General features: G+C 46.0%; 1 protein-coding gene across 1 annotated transcript; it reads left to right on the top strand.

Moving 5' to 3' along the window:
• Positions 1 to 9622: 9622 nt before the first annotated feature.
• Positions 9623 to 11984, top strand: LOC310833459 (protein S100-A12-like). The gene is made up of 3 exons (XM_083716204.1): positions 9623 to 9773; positions 10624 to 10786; positions 11665 to 11984. Exons 2-3 carry the CDS (start codon positions 10634 to 10636, stop codon positions 11821 to 11823), a joined length of 312 nt encoding a protein of 103 aa, XP_083572330.1. The 5' UTR covers positions 9623 to 9773; positions 10624 to 10633; the 3' UTR covers positions 11824 to 11984.
• Positions 11985 to 12018: the final 34 nt, after the last annotated feature.

The raw sequence follows: 12018 nt of genomic DNA, 5'->3' as shown, positions 1-12018 counted from the left end.
CCCTTATTTGCATATGCGGACCTGAGTGAAAACTATCTACAGTATTCCCCTGCTGGCCCAGGGTGAGAACTTCAGTATATTACACTCCCCATTAGGAATTTCCCATTGCATGGAAAGTAACTTCCATTCCCAGTAGGAAACACATTCCGAGTAACTTCAAAGGTTACATACTGTATGTGCCTTTACGACACCTAACAGGCAATGCTCCAAACCTGGGCAGCACAGCTTTGGCCTGGTTCTTGGTGGTTTTTTGGACCAGATAACAACCTCAGAATATGAAAAGGACCCATGAATTATCACCAGTATTATCTTAACTTTTATTCTGCCTTTTCCTCAGATTGGGACTCAAGGTGGCTTACGCAAGTTGAAATGACACAGATAACATAGGGGGTGGGGAGCTAAGACATACAAAAGACAACTGTTAAACAGCAATTAAACTTCAACGGAATGAAAACAAGGCACAAACCAAATCTATTTAAAACTAATGAAAGGAAAGTGAGCTGGTCTCAGACTGCCATCTAGTGGTGTGATGAAGTAGCAACTACCCCATCGCTTATCAACCTATCCTATAATAACACCTCAATGAGCATTCATAGCGGTTCCCTTGGGGGTTTCATACTTCGTTGTTGGTTCTTCCCATGCCTGTCCCTGTCAGTTTCCTGACTGCATAAAATCTGATTTATTTCTATTTCTTTTTAATATAATTTTAATCCAATTTTCTGTTTTACAATTTTGAATACTCATTTAAACATCCTTATAATATCAGCGACTTCCCTTCCTCTCTTTCCATAGTTCATTTTACTTACCATAAATCCCTGCGTATTTTACATAAACTAAACCGTTCAGTATTCCATTATTACATCCATCAAAACTTGTTTACACTGTTGAATTTATCTTAAAGCTGCCAACGTTTTCAAGTGTACATCATCCCCCCCCCATATATTCAATAAACATTTTCCAATCTTCTCTAAACATATGTTCTTCTTGTTCTCTTATTCTATAGGTTAAGTCTGCAAGCTGTGCATATTCTGTCAACTTAAGTTCCCAACCTTCTTTAGTTGGGACCTCGCTCATTTTCCAAAACACGGGTCACAGTAGTGGCATACAAAAATAACCTTTTCTGACACCTGGGAATTTCTGTCTGAATTATCCCCAACAAAAGGACTCTTTTTTTTTTTGAAAAGTACTTTTAAACAATTTTTCCCCAGCTAATTATGAATTATTTCCCAACACTCTTTTACCCTTTTACAGGTCCACCACATATGAAAAAACATTCCCTCAGCCTCTTTGCCTCTCCAGCACTTATCTGATTCAGTCTTATACATCTTAGCAAACCTAGGTAAAGGTAAAGGGACCCCTGACCGTTAGGTCCAGTCGTGGCCGACTCTGGGGTTGCGACGCTCATCTCGCTTTATTGGCCGAGGGAGCCGGCGTACAGCTTCCTGGTCATGTGGCCAGCATGACTAAGTCGCTTCTGGCGAACCAGAGCAGCGCATGGAAACGCCATTTACCTTCCCGCCGGAGTGGTACCTATTTATCTACTTGCACTTTGACATGCTTTCGAACTGCTAGGTTGGCAGGAGCAGGAGCAGGGACTGAGCGGGGATTCGAACCGCCGACCTTCTGATTGGCAAGCCCTAGGCTCTGTGGTTTAACCCACAGTGCCACCCGCATCTCTGTTAGCAAGCCAACTCGGAGTTAAATACCATCTGTAAATCATTTTCAAATACAATGGTACCTCTGGTTAAGTACTTAATTCGTTCCGGAGGTCCGTTCTTAACCTGAAACTATTCTTAACCTGAACTACCACTTTAGCTAATGGAGTCTCCCGCTGTCGCCGCACCGCCGGAGCACGATTTCTGTTCTCATCCTGAAGCAAAGTTCTTAACCTGAGGTCCTATTTCTGGGTTAGCGGATTCTGTAACCTGAAGCGTCTGTAACCTGAGGTACCGCTGTAGTTCTCCTTCAAAGAATAACATGCTGCGAACTTCAAATTGCTTTCCCAAAGTTTTCCCCAGAGGTATTATGTCCTATATCTATTGCCCAGAAATCTGATTCATTTCCAAAGTGGATTTGTTGTGCAAGGGCAGAGATGAATTCGTCTTAATGTAGGAAGAATATGCCTCTCCATGGCGGTTGGTGGGATTCGCACTCCTGTCCAGCTTGCAGGGCTTTCTATTGAGGCATTGTTGTGGTACCCACTGTGAGAGCAGGAAGCTGAGCTGGTTGGACCCTTTTGGGCCCCCCAGACCCAGCAGGCTTTTCTTATGTTCTTGATGTATGATAAATTTGGGGTCGGATTTATCTTATTTCATTCTTACAAGCAAGGAATGCGAAATGTATCTTTGCACTGCATATATCCTACATTTCCCCACACCCCGACAGGGACTCAAGCTGGTTTATACAGCTAAAACAGGAAAATAATAATAATAATTTAAAAACAATAAAACATTGATAAAACATATGGACAAATCTTTTAAAATGTACAGATAATTATAATGAAAACTGCACAGCACCAGCCCTTTCCTAAAAAACAACAACAGTTAGTTCCCAAAGGGATGAAGAAAGCATTCAACTAAATATGGGAGAATTGTATGTTGTCTATAAGAATCAAAGAAAATTGTTATAAATTAGTTTGGAAGATGGTGTTTAACACCAGTCAGATTAAATCAAATAAACAAGGAATGTTTAATATGTTGGAGGAGATGCCAGGAAACAGGGAATTATGTTCACATGTGCTGGCAAAGGGTGTTTAAGGAAATGACAGAAATCACCGGGTTAAAGCTGACCTAAAGTCCAGAGGTAGCATTATTATCAATTTACGATGGGGTGGAAGGATCGCTGGCTATGAAGGGCTTGCTCACAAATGTATTGACAGCTGCACAAATTATGATAGCTAGGAAGCGGAAGGGGCAAGCAGAATATAAAATGGGACAATGGTATAAAGAGGTGTGGGATATAACTATTAATGATAAATTAACATGTGCCATTAAGGTAAGACGGGGAATACGCAGGAGAACTGATTTTGAGGAGATATGGAGGGTGTTTGTTGAATTTGTACTGTTAAAACGGAAAGGGATCAAACCATCGCAAGAGGTGTTGAGATTTTGGGAGGCTGGATAGTTACAACAGAATGGTCTCGGTAGTGGGGTGCACGTTTTTTATTCTTATTTATTTATTTATGATTATTACTTTGTCAAAATAAATTTAAAAATTAAAAAAAGAAGAAAAGAAAGCCCTCCCCTGCCTGTGGAATGACAAGGAGGAGGGAGCCAGCCTAACTTCTCTAGAGAGGGAGTTCCGAAGATGGGGAGCAGCCACCGAGAAGGCCCTGTCCCTGTGTCTCCAGCAAGCATGGCTGTGAGGGGGGTGGGAGCAAGCGAAGGGCCTCGATTTAAGATCTCAGAACCTGGGCAGGTTTCTATGAGGGTACACAGTCTTTCAGATAGTCTGGACCTAAGCCACATAGGGCTTTATAGGTCTTGCATGTATAGTTACTACATACACAAACACACCCTTCTTGCTCTTCCACCAAGGCAAGCAAGGGGCATGATCAGGGAGTTTCATGGATACATTGCAGACAGGCAGAAACACTCAGGGGTGAAGCTGGGCCTGTGCGGGATGTGGCCGGCAGAGATTTCTGAGGCGCAGATAGAGAGGCCTAGAGGGCCACGTTAGGTCCTTGGGCTGTGGGATAGCCCACTTCATAGAATCAACAGGCTTAAGTCTAATTAATGCATGAAGGGGTTAGGACCATAGAGTAAGCTGTCCTGCTGGCCTTAGCTCACCTTCAAAGGGTAATCAAGGCAATCAAGACTTTGTTCCTTCACCCCGCTCCAGACTTACTGAGAAGCTCAGTTTGAAGAAGCAAAGCTGGTTGTTCCAGATTAACTGCATGCTCTCAGAAACCGTTCTTGATTTCCTATACCAATAATTAGGAACTTTCATGACTTTGGAACTAAATGAAGTTTTACTGCCTGTGCAACCTTTCTGATTGATGTATGCAACAGCACATGAACCTGACCTTTGGAGAGTTTGTATATAAACCATGCTGAACTTATGAAACGTGCTCTTTTCCTCTGCTGGGGGAACAGGGGACTCTTTCAGAACTCACTTGGAAAGGCACATTTTAAAGATCTAACTGCCTATATTTCCACACTTTACTTTGCTGCACATTTAGTGACTTTAAATCTCTGCTGGGGTTCTCTGGGGTTGCAGTGCTCATCTCGCTTTATTGGCCAAGGTAGCCGGCGTACAGCTTCTGGGTCATGTGGCCAGCATGACTAAGTCGCTTCTGGTGAACCAGAGCAGTGCACGGAAACGCCGTTTACCTTCCTGCCAGAGCAGTACCTATTTATCTACTTGCACTTTGAGGTGCTTTCGAACTGCTAGGTGGGCAGGAGCAGGGACCGAGCAATGGGAGCTCACCCCGTCGCAGGGATTCGAACCTCTGACCTTCTGATCGGCAAGCCCTAGGCTCTGTGGTTTAACCCACAGCGCCACCCGCGTCCCTTCTCACCAAAGAGTATTTGCCCCAAATCTATATTTTTCCCTTGCACCAACATAGGCTGGAAGGTCCCCACTCTTCCTGGCCTAAGTGTTAGCTGCAGGAGCTGGATTTCCATAACTGGTTTGGCCAAGGTTATATTTACCTTTAATGTGCTGCAACCCTGCACAATCAAAACATGGGAGTTGCTTCCCTAAAGTGCCAGAGGCATGATCCGTCTTCCAGGACAAACTAGTGGGGCTTTTGGTAAGAGATCTAGTGGAGAATGACTCATTGGCAACAGACAGCTAAGCTAGGGTGGAGTTCCTCTTCCCTGCCCATCTATTGTCCTTTGCCTCCACTCTTTATTATATTTCACGCCTGCTGAATCCTGCGTCAGGTAGGAGAAATTCGGAAAGTGTGATGCCGAGTTAACTGTTATATTGCTATTTCAACTATAGATGGCAGTGTAAATGACAGCACAGTTTGAGATGACACCATTTTGCTATCTTTAGAAGCTTAGGAAGCAACCATGATTCAGATCACTGGTTTATTAAGTGCACTACTCTCTACCTGTATGGATAGGGACCCTGAAGCGCTCCGGGTGATGCTGGACCCCCCTATCGTCCCACCAGCTCCCTACTCCCAAAGCACCATGAAGTATTTTTCTTATCTTACTATATGATGTTTTTTGCAAGGGGGAAAGTCGGCACGCTGTAGTTTGTGCAGCCGCCAGCAGGGGGCCATGCACACGGCAGCATGGCAACAATAGGCAGAATGGGGGAAGTAGGCAGGCTGGTGGTGTGGGGTCGCAGGCCAGCAGAGCAAGCAGGCAGGGTCTTGCTTATCTTGCTATATAATATTTTTGCAAGGGGAAAAGGCGTCACACTGTAGATCACCTGCTGCTCGCTGAGGAGAGGGGAATGAAAAGGATGAAATCTCTCTCTCTCTCTCTTTTAAAGATATTTATTAAAGTTTTAAGAGGTACAAAAAGAAAAAGCAAAAAACAACATTTTAAACAAAAAAAACCAATACATCCCATCCCAATAGGTAAAGAAAAAAGGGAAAACTACAAAAGGAAAAACAAGAAAGAAAAAAAAAGGAGAAAAAGCAGAGAATTAAAATCCGTTAAGCAAAAAAGAAAAAACAAAGAAAAATACAGCAAATCTTCCCATTACTTATCTTTCATTAGCTTATTTCCCTGACCTCCTCACACCTCCCTTTTTGGTATTCTGGATCGATTATCCATTTCAGCAAATCCTTTCCCTCTTTTCAAATTTTTGTCCTGTAATTTATCTTGATATTAATATAGCTTTACTTTCCCTCCTTTCACCAATTAACAGTCTGTTTTTTCCTAAATCTTTGTAACATTTCTGCTAAAATCACATAAATTCATTCCAACATCATTCTAACATTCATTAATTTTACAATGTTTCTGTAAATAGTCTTTAAATTTATTCCAATCTTCCTCCACCGACTGAAGAGGATGAAATCTCTCTCCCCTTCTCTCTTCACCTCCGACAGAAGGAAATGAGTGTCAGTGCCGGGAGAAAGACTTTTGCCTCTTCGTTCCTTTCTTCTCTGAGTACAGCAGCAGCAAGAGGATTTTAGGATTGGGGTGAGTTGTGAGAAGATTGGGGGGGGGCGAGTTCTGAGTGAACAATGAAGGGGTTTGGGGTTAGGGTGAGGTGTAAAGCAGTGGCAGAGGGGCCCTGGCTGGTTAGGTTCAGAGTGTGGTTAACGCTTTGTTGTTTGAAGGGTTAGTCGGGTGGCGCTGTGGTCTAAACCACTGAGCCTCTTGGGCTTGCCGATCAGAGGTTGGCGGTTCGAATCCCTGCGACGGGGTGAGCTCCTGTTGCTCTGCCCCAGCTTCTGCCAACCTAGTAATTTGAAAGCACACTGGGGCAAGTAGATAAATAGGTACCACTGTGGCGGGAAGGTAAACAGTGTTTCTCTGCGCTCTGGTTTCCATTATGGTGTCCCGTTATGCCAGAAGCGGTTTAGTCATGCTGGCCACATGACCCAGAAAGCTGTTTGTGGATGAACGCAGGCTCCCTTGGCCTGAAAGTGAGATGAGTGCCCACAGTCACCATTGACTGGACTTAACTGTCCAGGGGTCCTTTACCTTTACCTAAAGCAGTGGTCCCGAAGGTGGGATCACTAAGGGCAGTGTTAAGAGGCAAGGGGGTGGGTTGCTGTTCTGAACCTTGTGTCCTTATCTTTCTTTGTGAGTCATGCAAAGCACTGTACTCAATAATGCTTTTCATAGGGTAGGGAAGGTGGAACCGGGGGATGTGTTGAAGGAACCAAGAGGGTGGTGGCCCAAAAACATTTGGGAACAACTGGTGTAAAAGCTGGGGGGTTGACAGGGGTAGGGAGTAGGTGGAGTTGGTGAGCAAGGAGAATCTGTTGGGGTCTATAATTGCTTATCTCAGTGCTGTCTTGTGCTGGACTTACGTATAAGCTAAACAAACTATAGCTTAGGGCCCCACTCTCTTGGGGGCCTCAAAAAAAATTAAAGGGAAAAAACCCCAGATGTACTGTCAGGGAACTGCCATCAGAGCTAGAGGCGGAGGGAAGGCTCCAGAGGGATGCCGGAGAGGGTCCCAGTAGGGAGAGAGGCAGCCCATCTGCTGGAGAAGGAAATCAGCGTAACACCAGTGGAGAAGTGGAGCAGATGGGGGAATCGGAGAGGAGGCTCCAGGACTCTTCACCGGAGACCAGCGGGGAGAGCACGGGTCCTCCGCTGCCCACACCCTCCCTGTGCAGAAGACTTCCATGCAGGGAGAGTAGGAGGAGACTTGGCGTCAAAGAACTTCTTTGCTGGAAGAAGTTCAAGAAACGCCCACAAACGGATTCTGCCAGTGACTGAGACAGCCACAAAGTGAAGGGCTGTCCAGACAGAAAGGATTCAACCTGGTAACCTAGCCAGGAGTGGCAGCAACTTACGCACGAGCAACCCCTAGAACCATTACATGTACATTTCCATAATATAAGATAAATAAAATAAAATAAAACCTACATACAGTGTTTTCTGTTGTGTAGGCGCCTATGATGTAAGTCATGGGCCCCGCCTGCTAGCCTGCTCCCTAAAATATCACTGGTTTGCTCCTTTCTATATATAGGGTGCCTACATTCTGCATGGACTGGTTGCATGGCAATATGCGCAAACGGCTTTAGATACCTATTAGGTCCATAAATTACCATGTAGCATATATTCAGCACAAAAAACAGGGGCAATTTGTTGTTGACAAAGGACAGCTGGACATATAAAGGGCCCCATTACCTTCAGTAGCTCAGGGCCTCATCAAACCTAAATCCGGCCCTGGCTGTCGACCACGGGGATGTGGATTATCTGGTCCTCCAGATGTTGATGGATTTCAGCTCCCATCTTCCATGACTACTGGCTGTATTGCCCAGGGCTGATGGGCTTTGGAGTCCAGCGATGTCTGGAGGGCACCCCCAGCTGAGCCAGCCCCCTGCTCTGCGTAGGAACTAAGCTCTGCTGCCCCCAACATTTCACCAATCTTCCCTGTATCCCCCCCCCACCCCAAAGGCATCGTGCCCAAAGACTCCTCCCTCAAAATGTTACACAGCACTGAAGGCTCTGGTCCAATCAGCCAGCCACATGGGTGCCTGAGTCTGGAAAATAATCAGAAAACCCCAAACCTAAAAAAAGTGGCCCACTTGGGTCCCACTTACCTTCTTGATTTGAACCCAAAGACCCAATGAGACTGACTGTAAAGAGTTTGGGAGAGGGCCTTCTCGGTGGTGGTGCCCGCCCTGTAGAACGCCCTCCCATCAGATGTCAAGGAAATAAACAACTATCTGACTTTTAGAAGACATCTGAAGGCAGCCCTGTTTAGGGAAGTTTTTAATGTCTGATGTTTTATCGTTTTATTATTATTATTACAGTCATACCTCAGGTTACAAACCCTTCAGGTTACGTGTTTTCGGGTTACTTCTGGGTTTCGGTGCTCGCGCATGCACAAAGACAGTAAAATTGCGCTTTGTACAGGTGCAGAAGCACCAAATTGCAACCTGCGCGTGCGCACAAGCGGCGCTGCAGGTTGCGAACCTGCAGGTTGCAAATGTGCCTCCAGCACGGATCATGTTCCCAACCTGAGCGTTCCCTGTGATACGGAAGGGGGGGGCATGTCTTCTTCACCTTCTTCTTCGCTACAATATATCCATTTATTTCCAATTGTTAATGTCAAAAGGGACTAAAATCTATAAAATTCATAGAAAATCAACGTGCCAATTTGCTCAATTTCTCTAGGACTCCATGACACCTCCCCTGTCCTCCATAATCCCTCAAGCAAGGTGTCAAGACCCTAATCCCGTCAAATCACTCTGCCAAGCCTTTCCTCCGGGCAATGCCAGGTGGCAGACTATGCGTACATGGACCATTGTCTTCTCATCACCGGTACTCAGGATGTGCTTATCTGTGCATATCTCCAGCTCTGCATATTCCCCCCTCCCTCCTCCATATGTTAATCCTGTGTAACCCAACCTCTTCTTAATGTATTCATGATGTAACTGGGATGTATTTTGCACTGTATTCTGGGACACGGAGGGAAGTTTCAAAAGTTCATGTCACCCCTTTCTCGCGGTTCAATCTCGCCTTGAACCTGTTGCGCAATAAACTTGGATCTTCTGCAGCTTGCTCCTGTCTCCGGCTGAGCTCATTTTCCTCCGCAGGGACCCGCGGACTTAGTCCGACGAGCTGGGTGACAGAGCAGCCTCGCACCCAGATTTTACCATAACAACTGTATCATCATCATCAATCCTCTTGGGGGCTGCCCAGAGTGGCTGGGGAAACCCAGCCAGATGGGCGGGTTATAAACAATAAATTATTCTATTATTATTATTATTATTATTATTATTATTATTATTATTATTATTATTTGGGAGGCAAAACAAGCAGTTCAATCAGTCACTTGACAGACATGTATCTAAACCGCCTCTCTTAAAACATAAAATGATGGAACTGCAGAGTTTCAAGGGGCCCCGAGCGCCATCTATTCCAGCCCCTGCAAGGCAGGAATCTCAACTAAACCACACCTGACAAAACGCATCCTTGATTTCATCAAGGCGGGCCTGGCAGGTGCTTGTTTGACATTTCGCAACGGGAGGCTCTTTCCAGAGGAGAGGAAATTAGCACAAGCCGGGATGATTTGCAAGACTCTTCCGCAGCTGAGGAGGCTATAAAAACCCGCCTGCCTTGATGCTTGCATTCACATCACATCACCTCTCTTCTCGGATCTTGCTCCCTTTGGAAACTCAGGTAAGACCTCATCTCTTGGCAGCCAACCTGGAGGTGGCTTGGAAGCAGCCTCCTATGGGAACTGCTCTCCTCCTCTGCCTGCTTTGGTTTGCTGCTAGCTGCGAAGGAAGGAGAGGGCGGTAGCTAACTAAGGGATACTCAGAGTCAGCCCATTGAAAGCAATGGAGCTAAGCTAGCCCAGTCCAGCCATTACAATGGGTCTGCTCTGAGTAGGGCTAACCCAGAGTCCCTTCCTCCATTACCAATGCAGAAATACCTAGGGCTACTGGAGGGAGTCTAGAATGAACCTTCTTTCCACCTTCTGACAACCTGCTCGGTTAGAAAGTCCATTATCTTCTTTTATTTTTCACTGCCCTGGCCACACAGCTGGAAATTTATCAGCCTTGCTTAGCAGACTAGTAGAAACGTTTTGTAGGCAAATTTGCGGGCTCATTTTAAAAGCTGCTTCCAAGGGGCTTTAATGTGTTCTTTCTGGGTCCTGGATGCCAGCACTTTAAATCAGCCCTTTATTCAAAATCACGAGGTCTAGAATCTTACTTGATTCGGAGGAAGAAGGGCTGAGAATGTCACCCACCTGAATTCCAGGAGAGCCACAGCCAGGAAGCATAGCCTAGGCTTCGTTGTCCCCAGATGCGAGTGGACTACAATGCCCATCATCCACAACCTGCAGAGTCCTGTGGACAAGGATGATGGGAGTTGTAGTCCAACCAACTACAGAGATTATATGTGCTGGAAATCAGCAACGTCTTGAGGCTGCCATGTTGGTTACTCCTCTTACTCCCCTTATGGTCAGAGCTGAGCCTTGAACCCCTCTCCCCTTTTCCTCCCTCTCCTCTGTATCCTCCCAAAGGCTTAGCAAGATGAAAACTCTCCTGGAGAAGGCTTTGGAGTGCATAGTCAACATCTTCCACCAGTATGCCATTCGGAACCCAATGGATGACTACCTGCAGTTCAAGGAGTTTGAGAAGCTATTGAAGGAACAAGCTCAGCCTTTCTTGAAGGACACTCTACCTGTAAGCACTGATGGACAGCTGGGAAAACTGTGGCCACAGGGATGGGGGCAAAGCTCTTGGTCCTGGTGTGTGTGTGTTCCCGTGGCCCTCCAGAGGATGCTGGACTCCAACTCCCATCATCTCCTGACCCTTAGTCATGCTGGATAGAGCTGATGGGAGTTGGAGTGCAATAACATTGTGGCTCCCTTGGCCTTTAACTAGACCCCAGTTTTCCCATCTTAGTTCTCCAGCTCTTTTGGGACTACAGCTCCCATCATCCCTAGCTAGCAGGACCAGCAGCCAGGGAAGATGGGAAATGTACTCCAAAAACAGCTGGAGAACCAAACTTGGGAAACCCTGAACTAGACCGTCTCTTGCTTTTCCTGAGCCTGAGATACCACATCTCAGCTCTTGCCTTCTTCTAAGGCCAGGGACAGGACTACAACTCCCACAACCCCCTGCTCATTGGCCACGACTGATAGGGCTGATGGAAGCTGGAATCTGTCCCCAAATAACTGAAAGACCACCTCCTTCCCTCAAGACCCTCTTGGGTGCTGAGATCGGCAGAGTGGGACCTCTTGGTAGTTCTTCCACCCTCAGATGTTCAGGGGATGGTGGTGACGCAGGACAGGGTCTTCTCTGCTGTGGCCCCAAAGCTGTGGAACTCTGTCTCCAGAGCCTGGCGCCTTCCTTATACAGCTTTTGGAGAAGCTGAAGATGCATATTTTAAGAGCTCACCTTATTTCTGTGGATGGAAGTTGCATTAAAATGTTTTCATGTTGTGTTTTAATCTTGTAACCTGCCTCTGGACCTTAGGGTGAAGGGCGGGCAATTAATAATGATGATGAACAAATAAATATAACCCTTTCCTGTTTCCTCCTCCTTAATCTTATCTGCAGCCCGGTATGACCCAGGATGCTTACTTCAAGAATATGTTTGAAAAAGCAGACAAGAGCCGTGATGGGAAGCTGAAGTTCACTGAGTTCTTGCCTGTGCTGGAGCTTGCCCTCATAGATGCTCACAACAGATCCCACCGCCTACCCGAGACGGGACACTGAGTTAGCCAGGGCCCACCTGCAAGGCAACCACGGTCCCAATGGATCCCATTCTTGAGTCATCCATTCCCATGGATTGTAGGCACCCCTGCCTGACTACACCACTGGCACTAGAAGACTTCAAAGTCTTGTCATAAGAACAATAAAACACACTTCATTGAGAACTCTCTGGGTCTTCTCCTCATGTCTTTTGTTTCA

Source organism: Podarcis gaigeae (genome assembly GCF_964106915.1).
Source record: "Podarcis gaigeae genome assembly, chromosome: 16".
Taxonomy (NCBI): Eukaryota; Metazoa; Chordata; class Lepidosauria; order Squamata; family Lacertidae; genus Podarcis; species Podarcis gaigeae.
The sequence above is the reverse complement of the archived record's forward strand: the minus strand, read 5'-3'. Positions and strand labels throughout refer to the sequence as shown.